The sequence below is a fragment of the Nannobrachium achirus genome (genome assembly GCF_963921795.1).
Source record: "Nannobrachium achirus genome assembly, chromosome: 7".
Taxonomy (NCBI): domain Eukaryota; kingdom Metazoa; phylum Chordata; class Actinopteri; order Myctophiformes; family Myctophidae; genus Nannobrachium; species Nannobrachium achirus.
In genome coordinates this window covers 31,944,035-31,966,909 of record NC_137816.1, presented here as the reverse complement: position 1 = coordinate 31,966,909, position 22,875 = coordinate 31,944,035, and the positions used below count along the sequence as shown (strand labels likewise).

Below are 22,875 nucleotides of genomic sequence, written 5' to 3'. Positions count from 1 at the left end.
AAGAGCAGAGGGGAAATTGTGACACAAAGTTGTTATTGCGTGTGTGTGTGTGTGTGTGTGTGTGTGTGTGTGTGTGTGTGTGTGTGTGTGTGTGTGTGTGTGTGTGTGTGTGTGTGTGTGTGTGTGTGTGTGTGTGTGTGTGTGTGTGTGTGTGTGTGTGTGTGTGTGTGTGTTACTACTTTTGAGGGCTAAATGTCCCCACAAGTATAGAATAATCTTATAAATATACATTGTGAGGACAGTTTAACTGGTCCTCGCAATAGTAATGGTTGTTCTTAATGGTTAAAGAAATTGGGAAGTAAGTCTGACAATTAGGATAAGATTTCAGATTAGATTTAGATTAGACATTTAGAAGTCAGGGTTAGGGTTGGAGTTCCCTAAAATGTTGATGTCCTCACACATAGAACTGTAAGAGTGTGTGTGTGTGTGTGTGTGTGTGTGTGTGTGTGTGTGTGTGTGTGTGTGTGTGTGTGTGTGTGTGTGTGTGTGTGTGTGTGTGTGTGTGTGTGTGTGTGTGTGTGTGTGTGTGTGTGTGTGTGTGTGTGCGCGTGCGTGCGTGTGCACGCGTGCGCGTGTGTGTGCACGCGTGCGCGTGTGTGTGCACTCGCACTTGTGCGCGCACATGTGCGTGCGTATGGATGTGTGGCTGTAAAGTGAGCATTGATCACGACCCTCCCCAGCGGCAGATGAGGTGGTGATATCTGCTTATCGCAGCATATTCCTGCCTGTCATTCAGATGCTGTTAGTGAGCTGGAGTCGCCAGCCTTATCTCCAGCTAGAAGATATGAGCCACTGGAACCCGAGTGTGGCTGAAACCAGGCCTAGCAGCGCTATGAAGCTGTCAAGCTGGTGAAAAGCTTTTCAAACTCATTTCCACTGTATTAACCGTCTCATCTCACCTCTGATCTCAATTGTAAATTTCTTTCCCCCACAAGCTCTATGGCAGTGTTTCTCAAATGGGGGTACTACAGGGGGTACAGGAGAAAAAACTAGAAAATGGGAATATGTATATTAGTGTTGTGGACAATGATAAAACATTTACAGACTTTGTGAACCTGAGATGTAAATGTTTACACAGTTATTGAATAGAAATGCTGTTTTATTTTGAACATATTGGCATGGGAACTGGACTTTATGTAAATCTTTCCAAGCAAAATGATGTAGTCAGGGGAACTTCAGAAATCAGTATAAGGGGGTAGGCCTACTGCAGCCAAAAACGTTTGAGAACCACTGCTCTATGGTGATCCTCCAACACTTTGGTCTTAAACAAATGTATCTAAAACAAAAGTTATCTCAAAGTGTTCCCGCCCCACCCATCTGATCACTTTCAGACAGCCATTCAGAATTTGAAAAATCTACCTCATTTCAAAAGATACTTACGCCGCTTCATCGCCTTTGTTATTCACGTTCCTTGTGGCTATCCTGCCAAAATCCAGTTTTACTCAAGATGTCAAAGTCTAAATGTACTTTACTCGGCAGATTGCCATGAAACGCAACAAGCTCTAGGGCCACGAGACCAACTTGTTTTATTTCTAAAATCTCAAAGACTGTGAAATCTGCCTGTGTTTCCTCTAGGCCTAGCACTCTGTTTCTTCCACACTCCCCTTGAAGCAGGAATCAAACAAGCCATCATGAGAATCTGAACCCATGACTGTTAAAAATCACACATCTTAAAACTCTTTCGCAGCGTCTATACCCCCTAGCCGTTTACTTCTGTTTTTCTCATCATTGAAACTCTGAGTTGGGTGGAGACCTGGTGGTCTGTGTAATGCAGTTGTTCTCAATGTGGTGTTCAAGGACCCCCATGGGTCCTTGCAGGAGTTCCAGGGGGTCCCCAGGTAAATTACTGATAGTTGGGAACCAAATGCAAGTCTGTATCTCTGAGAGTGTACCACATGGACCCGTATTTTGTTTGCATAGACTAAAGTATATCGTCTAATATACAGTGAGTAGGTTATAGGCTTCATCTTTGTGGTGGTGAGTGTCACGCCCCAACTGCATCCTAATAAGACAGAAATCAGGTAGAAATGTATGAGTCGCTCAACCCATTACCACAAAGGTACCCTCTTCACCCTTACACCACCTTTTCCCAGTTTGTTAAACTGTAGGATTAAGGTGTTAGGCTTAGGTACAGTACACTCTGATCACAGATTCATGGTGTTCAGGGTTCAAGCCCTATCATCAGCCTTTATTTATGTATTTTCTGTTCTTTCACCGTCTCCTCCACCTTTCTTAATAGCATATAGTAGAAACCGAGTTACAGAGGCAGTGTCATGATTTTGTGTTCCTGTTTTTCATTCATCTATGAAATCGACATTACTCCTCCAGTGACCTCAATTACCTTCAAAATTATAAAGGTCTGTTTAATTTCTAAGCTATTTAGTATGCATATAATCATTTCTAGTTACTGATTGTCAATCCGACCAGTAATTAAATGAAATTGACATTAGTTAATCACAAATTATGTTCATAATAGGCTCTGACTAGAATATATAGCCTGATTTATATTTAGTTAACTTGTGCATACAGTAAGTGTCACAGTTCAATGCGTTGTAAGCTTATATGTACAACACTGCCGTGCAACTATGTGTAATCGTGCTTATAATCATTTCCATTTCAAATATCAGGGTTTGATTTGATACAATTTAGGCATTTAGCAGACGCTCTTAATCCAGAGTGACTTACAATAAGCAAGGTAATACATCAATACATTAATATCAGTACATCAATTGCATATCAATCTAGAAAAAATAACATAGGTAGACCGAGCACCTAATCAGTAAATAAAATGCATATATAAACTACAAATGTTATCTAGCTTTCATGTATGGTCATTGAGGGTAGGCAAGTGCTATGGTAAGTGCTGTGGGCTTAGGTGGAGTCTGAAGTGAGTCTTCAGGCAACGGCAGAAGCTAGGGAGTGAGTCTGTTGTTCTAAGTGCGACAGGGAGTTCATTCCACAGTTTGGGGGCCAGGAGGGCAAATTGTCTAGAACGAGTGGATTTTTATCCTGGGGTTTTTAGTGAGGGTTCTGTCAGCATCCCTGTGTTAGCTGATCCGAGTGAACGGGTGGGGTTGTAGGGGTTGATCAGAATTTTGGAGGTATGGAGGGTGCCATACCTATAGCTGCTTTGAAGGCTAACGTCAGTGTTTTGTACTCTGTGTGGGCCGCAACTGGGAGCCAGTGGAGGGAGCAGAGACGGGGGGAGACGTGAGAATTTTGGCTCGTTGAAGACAGTCGTGCCGCAGAATTTTGAATCAGTTGGAGAGGCTTAAGTGCTTATGCCGGGAGGCCAGTGAGGAGAGAGTTACAGTAGTCAAGTTTTGATAGGAGTGTCTGGATGAGGAGCTGTGCTGACTCCTGTGTGAGGAAAGGTCTGATTCTACAGATGATATAGTGTGTGAACTACAGGACCGCGTGGAAGTGGGGAGACGTGAGAATTTTGTCTGGTTGAAGACCAGCCACTGTATAGAGTGTGAACCTACAGGACTGATGCAATGTGTGAATGATAGCTGGCAAAATCGTGGGATTATGATGATTTCTGTATGCGTCCGTGTCTGTATGTAGCCTGCCGTACCTTTTCTGACCACACATGTTAAGGGAGGGGCGCTGTTGTTCAGACTCACATTCACACACACACACACACACACACACACATACACGAACGCACGCGCACGCACACAAACACACACACACACACACACACACACACACACACACACACACACACACACACACACACACACACACACACACACACACACACACATACACACACACACAGCCTCCACCGCTCAGTTCACACGGGTGTGATTTTTTAATAACTTTTTTAAATCAAAGAATTACTAGAAATGAGTTTCTCATAGAGTTACCTTTATCTTAGCCATCTACTTTTCTACTTTTCTCTCAATGGTAGTTTTGCTGCAGTGTAGCTATTTCCAGTGTAGAGTAATTGGTAGCTTACTTGTTTTAAGAGTAGTTTCCCCAACACTGGGTTAATTTCTGTCTACCACAACCGCACTGACTTGGCAGTGTCATGTCACAGTGCAGGGACCATGGTGATAAATGCTATGCTGTACATAGTGGGCTTAAATTAGCACATTGTAGGCTTAAATTAGCGTATAGACAGAGTAATCAAGAGAGCCTAAGACACTTTCAAAGCTACTGTATACCGAGGTGGCCATCTTTGGTCTGCAATAATCATTTCTATGGTTACAGTAGCCTACTAACATCAGTGATTACTTTCACGCTGTGGCCTGAATATAACATTCATATAAAGAAATAATCTAAAACAAAACAACATTTTCTTTAAACCCTTTAAAATGCAATTCATTTTCATTGTGATAGCGATAAATAGGAACTTAAATTATACTAGTTAGTTGCATTGAACGGGGGCGCTCTCCATTCCGACATGTCGCCACTCCGACAGTGACTTCTTATTGTCGGAGTGGCAACACTTCCATAGAGGTTAAGGTTAGGGTTAGGGTAAGAGATAGGGTTAGTGTCGGAATGGAGACATGTCGGAATGGAGAGATGCACTCGCATTGAACCAAGGTGGAACACAACCGATTGATTGATCATTAAAATAAACATGCTCTGAGATAAGTTGGGAACCACTGTGGCACATGCTATACATGCTAGATGGCTCTCAACTTGGACAGCCTTTTTTATGGCTAATATTCCCCCTTAAATGGATGCTGGGGTTCAAGTGGTCAAAGGGAATGAAATCGGACTATTTGTTAATACGCTCTGCTGCATGTTCTATCCACAACGTTCCGACATCCCATCGTGCATTGCACAGAAGTTGGACGGAGCTTCCGGCGTCGCAGCCGAGTGTGATCTACAAGCTCACACCGGTTGCATCTGTGACGCGACGTGAGCTTGTATGTCTGCTGTTAACCGGAAGTGTGGTGCAAAAAATTCTCCAGTAAATTCCCGCGGAAAGAGGTGGATACAACTCAGAATTCAGTGTCACTATTAAATAATACCTAACACTGACAGTATGAGTGTAGCCATAGGCTCACAATTTGTATTACGTCTTTAAAGTTTTATTACAAATTAAAGTTTCATTAAGTGAAGACCAATGAAGCCATTTGGTGGTTTGCTGAATCAACGGTGAACAGGCTCTCCAGTGCTGAACTATCATTTGGCCCACAAAATGTTTTGTCAGAAGAATCCCGCGTTTTGGAGTGACATCCATCCTCTTGCACAAACCCACCCTCACTGCCCCCCTCTCCTGCATTTCAACCTAAACCAGAGTGGTTCTCAAAGTGCCTGACCCCCTGAGAGGGTCCCAGCCAAGTGAGATAATGAAGCATCAAAATCAGTTTAATACTTAACCACTATTTTGTCTCGATGCGACGTGTTGTGAGCTTGTAGATTGTCTATTTTCGATTCATATGCAACCTAATAGTCCAGACCACTGGGTTAATTTCTGTCTACCACATCCGCACTGACTTGGCAGTGTCATGTCACAGTGCAGGGACCATGGTTATAAATGCTATGCTGTACATAGTGGGCTTAAATTAGCACATAGTGGGCTTAAATTAGCGTATAGACAGAGTAATCAAGTGAGCCTAAGACACTTTTAAAGCTACTGTATACCGAGGTGGCCATCTTTGGTCTGCAATAATCATTTCTATGGTTACAGTAGCCTACTATTTTGTCTCGATGTGATGTGTTGTGAGCTTGTAGATTGTCTATTTTCGATTCATATGCAACCTAATAGTCCAGACCTGGGCATTGTACGGCCCGGGTAAGGTTAATGGCAAATGTTATTAATACATGTTCTAATTTTGCCTCATGCATGTACTAATGCTGTATTGCTTTTATTTTGATGTTTTTTGTTCACGTACATATGGATGCAATACGTACATCAGCATGTGTGCGTGATCATTGGATCGTTGTCTCAATAACAATTAAGCAGTCAATCAAGACGACTGCCATAAAAATGGCTAAAGTGGCTAGAAATTGGACTGCTAAGTATTTATTTACAGAAGTCGGAGGTAAAGCTGTGTGTTTAGTTTGTGGGGAGCACTACCTTTTGGCCCGGCCCTCCACAATATTTTCTGTTGTTCATGTGGCCCCATGGAAAAAACAATTGCCCACCCCTGTAATAGTCTGTGCGCAATTAAGCCCTTTGCACACAGACACGTTTTTCTCGCACGGAAAAAACGGACAATTCCATTTTTTAAAAGAAAACAATGATTCTCTATGACCTCATGCACACCGGCTCCGAATTTGCCATTTTGCAGGTGGCTGCGGCTGTGCGTTTTCCCCCCCCCCGATCGAACCCAGTTCGATTCATGCGTCTTGTCGCATGCGGTAAAAACTCATTGACTCCTTTTATGACTCCTCTTTGGATCCGCAGTGTGGATTCCGCACAGCCCTGCGCACCAAATCCAATGCGTTTTAATCATGCAGCAAACGGAAAGAAACGCAACGGTCCTGTGTGCAAAGCCCTTTACTGTACGGTACGCATCAATTTGAGGGTCCTTGGACATGAAGATAATGGAGAACCACTGGTGTAAACAACATCATGGAGACATGAAAGCACATCCGTGCCATGATCCCCCTCCTCCACTGATGGATGGTGGTAGTGAGGGAGGAGGAGGAGGTCCAGGTTGAAACCAGAGCCTTCATGTTCAGACCATTTATGTATGTCTCCCCATCGGAATATCCTTTCCTGAAACTGAGATGCTGTCCTATACTGTATGCTCTGCCCTCTGGGAGGTGGAGGAGGAATGGGGGTAGGGTGAAAGGGGAAGACGGAAGTGAAGGGGAGAGTAGTAGGCACTATCCTCCCAAGAGGAGATGTACTAGTGAGTATCATGTTCTGTTATGAAGGCATGTTTATGTCTTTTGTTAGCATCTAGAGCTTCCTCTCTGTTCTCATGTTTCCCTCTGTTACACATACACACATACTCAGTATATAGCGTTAATATATAATATATATATATAAATATATATATATATATATATATATGCGTGTGTGCATTTGTGCGCGCGCACACACACACACACACACACACACACACACACACACACACACACACACACACACACTCGCGCGCGCACATATGTCACATGTGTGAGCTGAATTATAAGGACAATTGTTAGGCTGTCAACTCCATTTTGTTGCATTATTCCTTTAAAGAGTTATTATTACAAACCATTTCTTTAGGATGTCTTTACTCTCTCTCTCCCGCAGCTCTCTTATGTCTTCTGTTTGCTTTGCTGTCATTTTAATTTAACCCATCCATCATTCTCAAGACTCCCACGAGCTTCTAATGGTAGGTTGGTGTGTGTGTGTGTGTGTGTGTGTGTGTGTGTGTGTGTGTGTGTGTGTGTGTGTGTGTGTGTGTGTGTGTGTGTGTGTGTGTGTGTGTGTGTGTGTGTGTGTGTGTGTGTGTGTGTGTGTGTGTGTGTGTGTGTGTGTGTGTGTGTGTGTGTGTGTGTGTGTGTGTGTGTGTGTGTGCGTGCGTGCGCTTGAAATATGCCTTTTGAGTGCTTGTGCCATGTGCATGCGCGCATGCATGCATTTAAGGCAACGAGGGACTAGTAGCCATGGCGTAGGCGAGCGTCATCCCTCATCAGATCTGGCGCTCCTCCGCTATGACGCCCACTTCATGCAGGGACCCCTGACATGATGCAAGCAGTCACATGGCCTACGGATGAAGAATAACAATCTTCATCATCATTAGTGTACCAAAATGGTGCTCTAGGACACTATTAGATAGTCATTTTAAGAGTTATACTTTTTTGTATGATGTGATATGACGCGCCTTGAGCTTATAGTTTTAAGCATAATACAGCAGGCCTTGTTGATTCCAATTTGGTTAATCCAAAAATCGACTGAAATTCAACACTGGTAGCCAGGGAGTTTGGTTCCATTTGAATTTTTCAATTGAGTCCAGGTGTTTGCCGTGCTCACTAAATTGGTAATTCATATTGCTCAAAGTATTTGCATATCCCGCAGGTACATTTATGCAAACACTGTGCAGACCTGCAAACAAAGACATGAGGGGAAAAGTAAACCGTTTACATTTGCTGAAGGATCTTATCACCAGTGCATGTTTACTGAAGGAAGATATCAGCATTGCCGTCAAATAATTTTAGAGTTTTAATCCAATAGCACCTGTTCAATCAATTTGTCTATTCAACACAAGCAGTGCTGGCATGTGGCGTCTGGGGCCAATCATCATGCTTAAACAAAAGTGAGCCAAAAGCATTAGTATTGATTGCTGTTTAAAGAAGTCAAACCCACTCGTAACTGCAGTCCCTGTGCAATTGCACCCTGTCGCTCTCAGCTATGTGTGCTCTTTTACTCTCAACCTCTAATGAATAACGTCATCTGCAATCACAGCCTGCGTGGCTGTGATTGTGGAAAGTAGTGGAAAGCGGCTATTACACTTAGTCAAGTACTGTACTTAAGTACAATTTCTTGCTTTACTTGAGTGTGTCCATTTGTCAGTACTTTATGCTTCTACTCCACTCCACTACATCTTGGCAAATAATGTACTTTAGTTACAAGTTTGTAGATTTAGATTATTATTACACAAAATCTCTACTGATCCTGGCCACGAACATATATTTTGAAATTGTCTTAGACAATTAGACAATTCTAAGTTTAATATATTAATATATTATTGGGATGATGTGTGGTCAGTAATAAAGGAGATATTGAAATACGAAATACCGAAGACAAGTGTGGTACTGTATCTAGGAAACAATAAAACACACATGGAGATCACATGTATGTGGTCAAGGTGCTGCTGGCAGCCAGCAAAAAGCAATAACAAGATTTTGGTATAAAAGTGACCCTCCAACTTGTGAGCAGTGGCTGTGCATTGTGGAGGCAATAGAGACATTTACACACAAACTCAGGATACAAGAAGAACTGTTCCTTGAGAAATGGGAGAAAATGGTCTGAATATAAAACCCAACAAAATGACACCAGGAATATCTGACATGGACTAAAATGTGATAACCAAAATCATGTAATAATGTTGACCCTGTAAATGTTTTGTACAAAAAAGATCTCTACTGATCTCCACTAAGAACATGCTTCTCTCTCATACTGTAGTTTGCATGTAAAGAGCATCTAGAGTAGCAATGTCCTCTCCATCGGCCTTGGACCACCCATCTTCCTTTGTGATCTTGATGTCAGCCACTCGCAGCCCCCCAAGCAATGTAGCTTCATCTGGCACTCTGTTTATCTCTTACTTTGTCTTTCTCTCCCACTCGCTCGCTCTTTCTTTCTCGCACGCACGCATGCACGCACGCACACTAACACAGAGGCCCTCCCTGTTGCGTAACCTCAAGCCATGACAAGAATCACTTTGTCATCTCTGTTTTATTGTCGCATTTCCAGCACACTACTACACAAATACCCATGCATACACGCACACACACGCAAAATCCATGCAAAAATATGTTTGCAAGTGGACATAATTAAATATACACACAATTATGCACATTTTTCTGCTGCATCCACAACAATTGCAAGCTATGGCAGGAGGCATGCTGTATGCCTCCCGCTGCCCCACTGACAACCACACCTCCAAAAACACGATCCTTATAGTTTCATGGTGGTGTGGTGCACCGAAAATGGCTTGTAGATTGGCTATTTTTGGTGGGTGACACAATGTGTAACTGTACAGTAAAAATCAGGTATTATAGGACGATGGGCATTTAAATTGCTGTTTTCCCTCTAATCGGTAGTTAGTGGGGGTGGAGGCATGGTATAATTTGAGATAATAAATCTCTTTCTGTGTTTGGGAAGCTTTGATGCTGTGTAGAGCATATCACTTACAGTCCCAGAGAAGCGGCTTTACTGTGAGCTAGCTGTAACAGACACACTGTTCTTCCAACATGAACAGGTACAGTATAGCCTCCTCCCTAGCAATTTCATGCTGGTTTGGGGATTACACACACAAACACTGTGTATTGGATTATGCGTGCACTGTCCTTTCTCTCAACAACTAATGCCAACATGCCCCAGAGCAAGGCTGTTATTTGTTGTTGATGTCCATATTGTGTCTCTCTCTCCCCCCTTCTCTCTCACTCTTTCCCCCCCAGCACGGTCAAGGCAGATGGCTGCCCATGCGCCCACCCTAGAGCCAGGTTCTGCTGGAGGTTTCTTCCTGTCAAAGGGGAGTCTCCAATGTCTTTCCAATGTCACCAAATGCTTGTTCAGGGGGATATGCCTGGTCTCTGCTAGGGCTGTCACGATTATGACGATTCATTGTCACTCAAATGTAACTATTAGCGATTTAATTGTGTTTTTGTCGTTGACAATTACATTTCGGCTTTTGGGTTTTGAAGTTGCACATGGCAGATATGACACGTAACCTAAATATACAAAGAGATTGCTGGCATATTTGACAACTTTATACTTAATGAATGCCACCCTTTAATTAAAATCTACCAAATTGGTGCCAGCCATTTTGTTGAATTTCACCTTTTTATGGGGGCCCAAACCATATGTTGTACTTCAATTACATATATAAATCTATGCTTCTATGGAAAGCCCCACTTCCCCTCTTTCAAAAAAAAAAAAAAAAAAATGTTGTTTACTTCCGGTACAGGTTCCGGTCCGTCGGTCAAATCAGTCCCGTCGCAGACACATACAAGACGGTGGTGAAGCACTTTTTAGCGATCAATGATAGATTATGAACTATAAAACTTTTGATTAATTAATACGTTTTATACGCTTTTGGCAACAAAGATCAAAGACGTTTTAGTCATTTTTAGCATTCAGTGAGTTAAAAAAGAACATTGATAGTGGAAATATCCAATCTACAAGCTCACAACACATCACGTTGCGACGTGTTGTGAGCTTTAAGATCTGCTATTTCCACTATTTCTGAAAATATATGAACATTTTTCAACATGGAAACGATTATACCGATTATGCCAAAAATAATTGTGATTACAGTATGTCAAATAATTGCGATTAGACGATTATGTAATAATTGTGACATGTCTAGTTTCTGCTCTACATCTAGGAAGTGACTTGTTGTGATTTGGCACTATTAATAAAACTGAATTGTTTGGAAATTGAATTTAACCCCTGAACGTCTGTGCACATAGCTAATTTGCTGTCATAAGAGCAATGCACACATTGGCCCTGTTGTGCCCTGCCTTTGATCATCTGACAGAGCAAGCCAAGCATATCGGGATGAGTGGGCTTCTTATAGCCGAGCTGTTGTGACAAGGAGAAGCACAGAGCGCTGTGACCAGTGCATTTATGACGTGCGGCTCAATCAAGGACCACTGAAGGAAGATTTCACACGGTTCAACGGTTGGAACTGGTCACGTAGCCAGGATGCTCGGGCTTGCTGAAGAAACATCAGCAATGTATGACACAGAGACTGAGAGAAAGGATAAAATACTTGTTTTTTATTATTTGGTTTGCTGCATCCAATTCATTCGCTCGTTCAATCGTTACATTTGTATTTAATCTTGAATATTTGATTGAGGTCAAGCACTCATTTGCGACAAGAGTACAATTGGATAAAAACAAATAGTCAAGCACAATAAATGAATAAGCAAGGCAGTTGAAAGGGGAATAAACATACAAATCCACAACAATTATAATCAGATAATGCACAATTTTCCTGCACAATGCTGAAGCATCCATCGGGGACAACAGCATGGCAAGTTCCTCAACAATGCTAAATAAAAGGGTTGGTAATGCAATTTAAGATTAAGAATGCAAGAATATAATTATCTACTCTCCCTCAAACTCCAACAGCTGAGGTGCCTTTGTGCAAAAGGATCAGGCTGTGCTTTTACTTGGCAGCTCTCAAGTGTAGAAGTGTATGAATGTATGACTGCTGCGGTGCACGGCACCGCTTGGAAAGAATATCAATGCTCGTTAAACCTCTCAGAATAGATAAAGGTTTAAGGGAGGAGGTTTTGCAGAGTTTGACTAGCCTCAGGAAGCCAGGCCACAGGGAATACTTTGAGTGATGGCTTGCTGTGCGCTGATGTGGAAGGAGAGCCAGCTTGGACCATGTCAACCAGCGTAGTGAAGCCAACACTCATGTTCTGTTCTATTTTCATCAATGTTGTTGGTCGGCGTTGCAGGGAAATTGATGATTAAACAGGCAATCGTCATTGTTGGATACATAAAGTCAAATCATGTTGATATAATTTAATCATGTTGAAAGACAACATTCCATAATAGTTTATGATTATATCATATCATCGTTGTCGGGTGGAAACCTTGTTTTGTATTTATCATTTTTGAAATGACTTAACCATTGAAAACAGCCGGTCTACAAGCACACAACGCCTCACACCGTGAGGTGTTGTGTGCTTGTAGATCTGCTGTTTTCACTAGTTTTGTGCGATGGCCTTGTATGATGAAGCAGGGCTTTACTTTGCGAAAGAACATACACATTTAAACTTGGAGATACAAGGTTTCCGCCCGACAATGACGATATACAACATACTCATAGTGCATCCACCTATCTTCTTCTCGTTCTCACAGTCACAGAGCAAACTAAACAAGACATACTACTGTTGACAGCTTGCACTGTACACATGAATAAACTAGCCTTAGCCTACATATCAATTTCACAATCACCTTTATTACCAAATAGATTTAATGTCAAGTCGGTTTTATTGACTCCAAATCACAATGACAATTTCATGACACTTTACATACAGTATAGAGAAGGTCAAGGCTTTAGTCTTTCATTTACAAAGACGCAACAATTCCCCTATGAGCAGGCATTTGGCAACGGTGGCAAGGACATCATGATCCATGGAAGCCTGTGTTGTACACTGTAAACAGCTCTATTTACTTAAGTCAAGCAGATCAATATACTGTACATGACCATGACACACAGCACAGACAGGATCTCACAAGATCAATTGCAAGATACAATTAACATATCCAGTAGTAACAGTGTGTAATCAGATAATTTAGCCAATGGGTGGAGGGATTATCCAGAGGTGTGCAGGAGACGGTGTTGAAAACCTAGTAATAGTACTTAAATTATCAACTATATCCATAAGTCAAAACCATAGAGTTATAATAAGTATAGAGAGGGCACCAGATATCCCCGCCCGTCCACTTGTATTGAGTTGCTTACCCAGCGCATGAAGCCAAATTTCACCCCTTCTTCCGGTTGTAAAACGTGACGTAGTGGGGGCTAAGTGACGCGTTTTACGCCATAGTTTGTTTTCATGGACGAGCTGGGGCTCCAATTCATGAATGAGCAGTTCCGCTATGAACGCGCAGTCAATACAAAGAAGCCTAGATGCGCGTTCATGTTTCTGGCACCATCCGTAAAAAAGCTGCAGTACCTCAAATGGCCACCATGTCAATTTGGCTTCAGCCCTCCCCCTGGTGTCTGGGGGCTTGGTCAAAACCGGATGCACCACGATGGATTCAAACCCACCCCGCCGTGGGCTACTTTACCACTCAAAAACATCAAAACCCGGAGTTCTGAACGTTCAACACTACTCAACTGAAAGTGTATTTATAGAGCACATTTAACATGACCAGGGTCAACCAAAGTGCTATACAGGTTCAAACAAAACTAAGTAATAGAATAAAAACAAAATATTTGCATGAAATACAAAAAGAGAAGAAAAAAAACATTACACAACAGTATCGGGTAAAGTCTTCTTTTTCCCAGTGAGGAGGCGGGCAGCAGCGTTTAACTTTTGAATGAGCTGCAGTTGCCTAAACAACAGCTATCATTGCCGATGCACAGGGAGTTGCAATAGTCATTTTATCCTGCAGCATTACAATGCAATATTAATCACTATTTTAATTTTGTTGTATTTGAATATGTAATCTAAGTTTTTAACTTTGACAACCATGAACCACAGGTGAATGACAAAGGTCCAACTTACTGCTAAGAAACAATGTGGGCTGTAAGCAGTGCAACTGAGAGAATTGATGGATAGAACAGAACATCCATAGAACAATAGGTTACAGTGTGTCAGTGAGACAGTGACCGAGAAAGCCTGCAACGTGTGGGCAGTTGTCAAACATAAACTTCCCATTCTTTTTGATACACTTCTTCTTTACTTATCTTATTATGCCAGGCTTGTACTTATTTTATCTTTATACAGCCTTTATATTATATATAATTTGTTTTGTGTGTACTGTGTAGTGTACAGTCAGATAAGTATGCGTGTGCGACTGCGTGTGAGTGCGTGTGTTGTCTCTCTGACACGGACATGAAAGGCAGCGAGTCATGCGGGGGAAACTCTTTCATATTGGCTTTCCTTACATTGTTCGGTCGTATTCCAGTTGTTCAGGTCATATAATCGGGGCGTTTCGAGAATATTTAAGGCCGTGTTCATTAAATGACGCTAGGTTTCAGCCTGCATCACATTTATCAACGCTGAGATCAAATTTACGCTAGGATTGACTGTAATAGGATGCGTAGATAAATCTCACTTAAACGTTGACTTAAAAATACACTCCAGTGATAAATGAGGGCTTGTGCACGAGTAGAAACGGTAGATGGTAGACACAAGTGTTTTTGATTTGTTTTGGAATTTATTTAATTAATTCTCACTGACAACACCTACAATGCAAGCAAATGTTACCCAAAAGTTAAGGGCGGGCATTGCAGCACTAAAGTTGAAAAACACCACAGTTAGCTGACCTAGGAATATCATTAGCTGTCTTCATGTATAATTTATATTCTGATCAATTATACACATTTATTCATATTTATTCATCGGCACTCCCTAACAGATGGATAAGGAGAGAGCACTATCCTCATGTAATATAGAGGTGGTAGCCTTTGTATGGTGGTTTTATTGACAGTTCAGTTTCCCTTCATTAAGCCTAAAGCTGCAATCTGGAACTTATTTTAATGAATGAAACCAGTATGTGAACCAGTCTGTATTTTAGTGAGTGTCTTAATAGAATATAAGCAGCTCATCTGCAGTCGATGGTGGTGGTCTCCTCTCTCCTGGTCTGTAATTAAAACCTGAAACATTTGAGGTGAAAACTGTCAATGAACATGCCTTAGCACTGCCTCTCCTTGTCTCTCCTGATGAGAAACAAACAACTGGCTGTACGTGTCTCATCGATCCCATAGCCCGAGGGGACAGGACAGTCGACTGCTACATGTGATTGGTTGAGGCACAACACGCCACAATCACTTAGCAACTTAATAATGCCATTTCATGGCATCTTTAACCTCTCTTGACCACCATCAGTATTGGCTGATCTAATTGAGAATCAGCAGCCTTACGGCGTGTGTGTGTGTGTGTGTGTGTGTGTGTGTGTGTGTGTGTGTGTGTGTGTGTGTGTGTGTGTGTGTGTGTGTGTGTGTGTGTGTGTGTGTGTGTGTGTGTGTGTGTGTGTGTGTGTGTGTGTGTGTGTGTGTGTGTGTGATATTACCAGGGGGTCTTGAGGGGGGGCAGGCACTGTTCAGTGTGTATGAAATTGACAGGATGCAAAACACGTAACAAGGATTTAGGACTGATACCAACACGGGGATGGGATTAGTGATATACATTTTTTACAACTTGTGTTATGTAACTTTAAAAACAACACTGCTGGAAGGGCTGGTGATAGCTTAGTTTTTCGTACCCCATATCTATTGGACAGTGAAATAATTATTGACCATAAACGGAGGAAACAGTTATATACAAGTTAAATACAAGTTATACTAGTATTTGTGTTTATTCCAGGAAAGGGATCTTACAAGCATCAGAACGACATGGTTCCAGATCAATTCTTCCTACGTTAACACAGTGATACAAAGGTTTTATACACAGGGTTATGTCTTTACGTCAAGCCATCAGTCGACATATTAATGTGCTCCGTTTCCTAGGCAACTATAGGGTTGGTGTGACACCAAAACTTTAAACAACTCCAGGATTAACTTGATATTATGGCTTTCTGTGAGAGATTCTACCAAAACAATGCTGATAACAGTCTCAGAGGCACAAACATTTTAACCAAACTTATACTCCATAGAAATGCTGGCTACCTTATATAAACAAGCACATACACATGAAACATATATCTATACAAGAGTATGCATATTTTTCACACAGAACAGTATTGAGCAATAAAATAAGGGAATGTTTAAGGGATTGGCACAACTGATCGACAAGGATTTCTTTGTTGGCAATGAAACTTCTCAGATCTTGGGTGTCATCTTTTGTGAATTATTTTTGCCAAAGGATTTTGATTTGTGAATAGTATTCGTGTATGCTCTGAAGTTTTTCCCTTAATACATATACTTACTTTGTCGCACGACCGCAACGCTCGTCGAAAATATCTGATCTGCAAGTTCACAACTCAAAGCAGGTCATGTACTGTTCACATAAAAAATGTATTATGCTCTCTCGTGCTAATGTGCAAACCTCGGGCGATGCCAGTAGTAATCGTTAGCCAGATCTGAGCTTGTTTTCAGCTCATTTACCTTGATGAGAACACAAAGACATAATTAAACATTTAAAATATGAGCTCTGTGAATAAAGAAACACGCATGGGCATGTAATCACCAATGTCATCACTGATTTGCATGATTTCTCTCATGTCATCTCAAATCAATTAAAATGTGGAAATGCATAACAGGCCTTGCATTAAAACAGAACCTGGAGGCAAGCCTTTGTTGAAAACATAACTAATGGCCCTGTCTGGAAAATATCATTTGATTAGGTGGATATCCATCATATGTTTACAGCAAGCAAATTAAGTTTGAATTCAATTTGCTGAATCATGCACCTTGGCTGTTAGCAAAGCCGATGGCTGCTCACGTTGTGTTTGCAAACCAATAGGGTTGGAATGGTTTAGAATATACTTGACCAGTTGGGCACCGGGCTAAGTCTTGAATAATGCAAGTTGGTAATGAATGCCCCTTCCGGTTATGCATCACCCGTTGTACCCATTGTACTTGTCTATTTGAGAGATGAGATATACTGTATATATATACTTTATTAATCCCAGAGGGAAATGAATGTGTTACAGCAGCATAGTATGACAATACATTGATAAACTATTAGACAAAACAAGGACACAACAGATACATGGACACAAACATGGAGTCAATCCTTGACTCTGTGCATGAGGGAGAGAGTTCTTATACATGTACATTTTAAAGTCTGATGGCAGTTGGCAAGAAAGAACGTCTATACCGCTCTGTGTGCATTTTCGGGGGGAAAGTGAGGCTCTGGCTGAAAGTGCTCTTTCTCTCCTGCATATCACTGTAGGGAGGATGGAAGGGGTTAACCAGGTTGGAATTCAGTTTATCCCTAATCCTCCTCTCCGCAACTGACTGCAGCCCTTCCATTTGGAGGCCAACTACTGAGCTGGCCTTCTTTATGGTTTTATTTAGCTTGTTCAACGCCCCTGCCTTGATACCCCCTCCCCAGCATACAACTGCATAAAGCAGGATGCTGGCTACCACAGACTGATAAAACATGTACACATTAAAGGACTTGGGCCTCCTCAGGAGGTACAGCCTGCTCTGTCCCTTTTTGTAGACAGCCTCTGTATTGTCTCTCCAGTCCAGGTCCTTGTTCACGTTGAGGCCTAGGAACTTTGTAAGAGTCCACAATCTCCACCTCTTCCCCTTGGATGGTTATGGGTACTGTGGTTCTTCTCTTGCTCCTTCTGGCATCTATCACCAGTTCGTTGGTTTTCCTGATGTTCAGTATTAGGTGGTTATGTTCCGCCCAACTGATGATTTTCTCCACCACACCTCTGTACTCTTCATCATTGTCATCGGTAATACAACCCGCGATGGATGAGTCGTCTGAGAACTTCTGAAGATGGCATGTACCAGATCTGAAACTGAAGTCAGAGATGTAGATGGTGCCTTTCACATAGATGGAGATATATGTGTCTGTCTGTCTGTCTGTCTGTCTGTCTGTCTGTCTGTCTGTCTGTCTGTCTGTCTGTCTGTCTGTCTGTCTGTCTGTCTGTCTGTCTGTGTCAGTGTGTGTCCCTTTTATGCCCATATATGGAGATCCATCTCACGTGATATTGATGATATTCAGAGTACTCCATGTATGGGGATCTGAAGGTCCATCTGACTGTCTATCTTGTGTTCAAACTTGTAACTGCCACTGCTACAAAATAAAAATGTACTGCTTCAAGCTTTGATTACTGTTGAGATACAGTCTATAGCGCATCTCTCCAGTTTAATCAAGAGTCAACTTAAATCTCAGCAGTAACACATGCACGGCACACTCTGCGTCATGATCATATCAAATATTTTATGGGCTCTAAATCATCCCTTTGAAGTCTGCCTAGTATCCATTCTATAGCCCAAGGAGGAAGTCCGCTGCAGTATACAGTACAATAACAAAACAGATATGCCAAATGCCAAAACCTTGAATACAGTGTCCTATAGCCCAGGGGTCTTCAACGTTTTTAGGCCAAGAACCCCTTAGTTGAGAGAGATGAAGCATGGACCCCCACAACCTTTTCATAGATTCCATATAGTTTCATCGTTTGACAGCACAATCATCAGTGTATTTTGGATTCATGCGATTTGTGTTTTCAGATATTTAACCACTTGAGCCGTCATTACCTAATTTTCATTCTGTACTTAGTCTGCTCTTTTTCCCCTCAACACCAAACCTCTTTGCCGAAAATAGCCGATCTACAAGCGTGCAACAATCTGCTATTTTTGGCTACAGTTCTCAGAATATGGACACTAGGTTTCAAGTTAATATAAGCTTGAAGACCCTTGCTATAGCCTATACAACATGACATCTTGAGGAGACGAGTAGGTGGAAATTTGAGTAATGGAATTTACTTATTCACTCCCACCTGCATGATTCCTCTGGCATCTAATCCTCACCTCCTTGCTGGGAGGCAGGGTAATGCGTGAGTGGAGGATGCAAGGGTGGCAATTTGAGAATTGGAATTTAGCTATAGTCTTCCGCCGGGGAGATGAGAAAGTTGGCGAAGCCTACACTTTAAGTACCCTCGCTGATCCTCGCTCCAATCGACTTGAGGTCTTGAGGCGACTTGAGGTCCAAGCAACTTAAAGATGGGGTGCCATGATCCCCCCCCCTTACATGATGATCAGGTATTATGATTATACTAGGAGGAAGTTTTTTTTTCCCCAAAAAGTGTACGGAAAGTGTTAAAATTATGTTTTTATGTGACCACACCCACCGGTTCATTAACTATGCCTGGTTGTCAGGTGGGTGGTGACCCAGCTGAAGCTAGCTACACCCACAGTGTTGGATGTATGGTAAAAGGGGAGGGGATGAGTTTATGATGTCATTAAATCTCTTTCATATTGGCTTTCAGGAAATAACCAAAAATACACGGGGAAGGCAAATTTGCACATTATAACCCCGCCCGGTGGTCTCTTTAAGCCTCATCTCGAGTTGCTGTCTTCCTCCAAAAGCGCACACACACACACACACACACACACACACACACACACACACACACATACTCACACTCATGTGACATAGAAAGGATTTTTCCCTGGTGATTTATCGGTTACTCACAACTTACGTCTGGTTAACTAACCACACTGCAGTTTCTTTAAATTGTCTACTTTGTATTACTTTCATGCACTGGCTAATTAGCCGTTTGCTAAGCTTTGGCTGCCGACTATAAATGTATTATTTTCAGTCAGTTTGAATAGACATGGTGGACACTTGTCATTTTCATGCCCGCCCTGAATTGTGTTCCCAGTCTGGTACAAACACAACTGACATCAACATACTTTTTCATGCATAGCCATTCCCCCATTGCTCCGAGCCAAGGTTTAAGCTTTTGTTATTAGTTTGTTTAGCTCTAAACTGATTGTCTCTTCTGTATCTACAGTAGCTGAACTACACTGTCACACCCCAGCTGGAGCTCTGAGGTCAGCTGATCAGTTTCTACTGGACATGCAGAGAACTAGAGGAAAATGAATGAATTGAATTACTTGCGCCAGCAGAGCGAGCAAGTACTGCGTTCGGCTGAGCAGGATTTCTGTCAACGTCATCATCAACAGCCAGTGAGGGACCAGCATTCCTGGTGATGCTAGTGGTCACTGGCATGTGGTGAGCTCAGTAATGATGTGTCTGTTTACAAGGCTAGATGTGTCCCGTGCATATAGCGCGCAAAGCCATTCCCTCCCTTCTGTTTAATTAATTAATTGCTTAGGAAATAAGCTGTTAAATTAGAATATAACATTCTCTATAATCGGTAGCCTAACATGTAGGTGACGCTTTGATACCTACAGTAGGCCTACTACATGATATCAAGCCAAAACATGAAATGAAACAAGGATCTCGAATGGACACTTTAATAAAGTGAATGAACGGATTAGGATCTCGTTCGTTCAAGTTAATAAAGCATTGCTACACTATACATCACGTTCCTACGCCTTGAAAATATATTTTGCACCATGTCACTTCAGGGGCTCCGTACTTTGCCAATGTGACCCTGAGCATACAACAAACTTTGAGCACTTTGTGCGAAGATGCAGGCCAGATGTAGACCACGCTTCAGAGCCCGGACAAGGCCAGATGTTGGAGCTTAGCTCCTTCCAGGAGCACTGCTCACAAAAAAAGACATTGGTGTATTATTTTTGCTGTACATTACAGCAAAAATAAATAATAAAATACAAAAGGAGCTATGAATTAAAAATGTAATAAATATACTATAGAATGGCCTTATAAGATGCGAATTAAAAGCTGGCTTGAAGAGCAGTTGAAAACACATTTACTGAATACTAAATACAGCATCACCATTCTGGGTTTTGATTGTATAGTCCAATAATCCAGCAGAAAAGGACCTGACTTCTCTTGGGGGCATGGCATGATGTTAGTGAGTTGGGGAGGTACAAGTAGGCCCATGGGGTCCCAGGCCCATTTAGTGCTTTAAAAACAGACTGAAATCAATTCTAAATGACACAGGGGGCCAAGTACCCAAAGGCAGGGCTGATATGGCTGTCGCCTCCCAATTCTCTTCAGTAGCCTATAGCAACAGAACTTTGAATGTAGACTCTGTAGAGTCTTAGGGTTAAATAAAAGCATAATCCGTTTTTCAGCATCCTGCTGGGATCAAAATGGCCGCACCTTGATGTGCTCTTTTGATGAAAGAGGTCTTGGTCAACCTTTTGCTAATGAGGCTGTGACTCGTGCTGCTACAGCAACAGGAGATAGTGGAACTATTCTACCACCTTCTGTAGACCACTGGTTCTTAAAGGGGGTCCAGAGGATACCCATCTATGATTGATATGGCTAGTAACCGAATGGACCGTTACGGGTCTGTAACTCTGACAGTGTATAAATGGAAACAAATGGACCTGTAATTAACACAGAGAATGTAGATGGGGTACCGCGTGATAAAAGATTATATCAAAACATGGGGGGTCCGTGGTCTAATGCATATCAAACTGGGGGTCCTTGAAATGAAAATGTTTGAGAAACACTGCTCTAGACTCACCATAGCCTCGTGGCCTTCATCCTTGAAAAAGCCACTTATATCCATAAGCCTTCAATTCTGCCCAGTGAAGTATATACAGTATATGTACAGTACAGTAGCTACCACGAGACGCCAACAATCACAAGCACTGTAACGGGTGTGCCTCCTTGCTTCTGCATTTTTGACAACTGACCAGGTCCTGCCGAACCCTGGTCGGTCCCCTCAAGTTATTCATTTCCACAGTCTAATAATGTAGAACCAACCACCACAGGATGAGGTGCAGTAAAGGCACACTCGCACAACCTACATCATGTACAAACATACTAACACATACGCCCATGCACACATGCATACACAGAGGCAGAAGCGATTGAGGTTGGCGTCGTCATGGATTGGCGTCTCTGTCCTTTGAGCCCCAGACCTGAGAAACATCTGCAGGTCTGGCTGGCTGTACTGTCTGGCTGGCTGTTCCCTGTCCTCCTCGCGCGATGTCGTGGCGGCATGAACGCCTGAGCCATCGTCACAGGGTGATGAAGCTTTCGTCATCTTCAGAGCCCTGGTCTTGCGTACAGTCTGCTGGGCCAACTTGTTGAACTGTTCCCTGTCCTCGCGCCACATCTTGGAAGCATGGACATTTGCGGCACTCTCTTCGTTAGGATCTGCCAGCAAGCTGACCACCGACAGCAGGATTTTCTCCACACTCTGGGCAGGGCTCCACCTCTCTTTACTGCTCTCATATCCCATAGTGTCATCACCAGGAGCATGGAGGATGGAGATACACACTTTGCCATCTGGATAGATGTTAGGGTGGAACATATCACAGGTGAACTTCATCCTGGGAGGGCTGAGGGGATAATCAGAGGGGAAACTCAGGATAGCAGAGAACATGCCTCCTTCATAACACGTGTCCTCTGGACCCATGATCACTGCTTCCCATTCAAAGAAGTTCTCCTCAGTGACAGGACCTGCGACAATTCCCTCAGGCGGGTTCATAGACAGCTGCTTATATTCCGTCATGAGACGTTTCAACGCATTCCGAGCCATTTTGTCATAAGGTTGAGTCAACACAGAAAAAGATATACTAGTTTTCTGTGTGTTTCATCACAATGAAACTCACCACAGCTGAGGTGCCATATATGAACTGTAACACAGAGTGACGTCATCACCTGGGTGACCATCATCACCATCAACAGCCAATGAGGGACCTGCATTCTTGGTGACGTCATCATCAATGAGAGCGGCCTGATATAAAATACAAGGCCATACGGCTCATACAAATCTATGTATGTCTGTTTGTGTGTCTTAGTGTCTGTGTTTATGCATGCAGCCAATCACGGGCTACGGGCCATGGGGAAAAGGGTGACGTCATAACGGCCACGAGGGGCCTTCTATGCCCGTAGCCAATCAGATGGGCATAAACGGGCATACTGTATGTCAGACAATCTTGAGGATTGGTGGGTTGGTGAGCTTTACATGACATTTCAGCCGACCAG

At 42.5% G+C, this 22,875-nt stretch overlaps 1 protein-coding gene across 1 annotated transcript in view; it reads right to left on the bottom strand.

The window, feature by feature from the left end:
• Positions 1–22,426, bottom strand: part of LOC308288713 (uncharacterized protein) — a gene marked incomplete at both ends in the record, with an annotated part of 73,999 nt that extends 51,573 nt beyond the window's left edge. The window contains 2 exons of the mRNA XM_080730183.1: positions 17,523–17,763; positions 21,737–22,426. Coding sequence (XP_080586309.1) covers positions 17,523–17,763; positions 21,737–22,426 — 931 coding nt within the window. The remainder of the gene's footprint in view (positions 1–17,522; positions 17,764–21,736) is intronic.
• Positions 22,427–22,875: the final 449 nt, after the last annotated feature.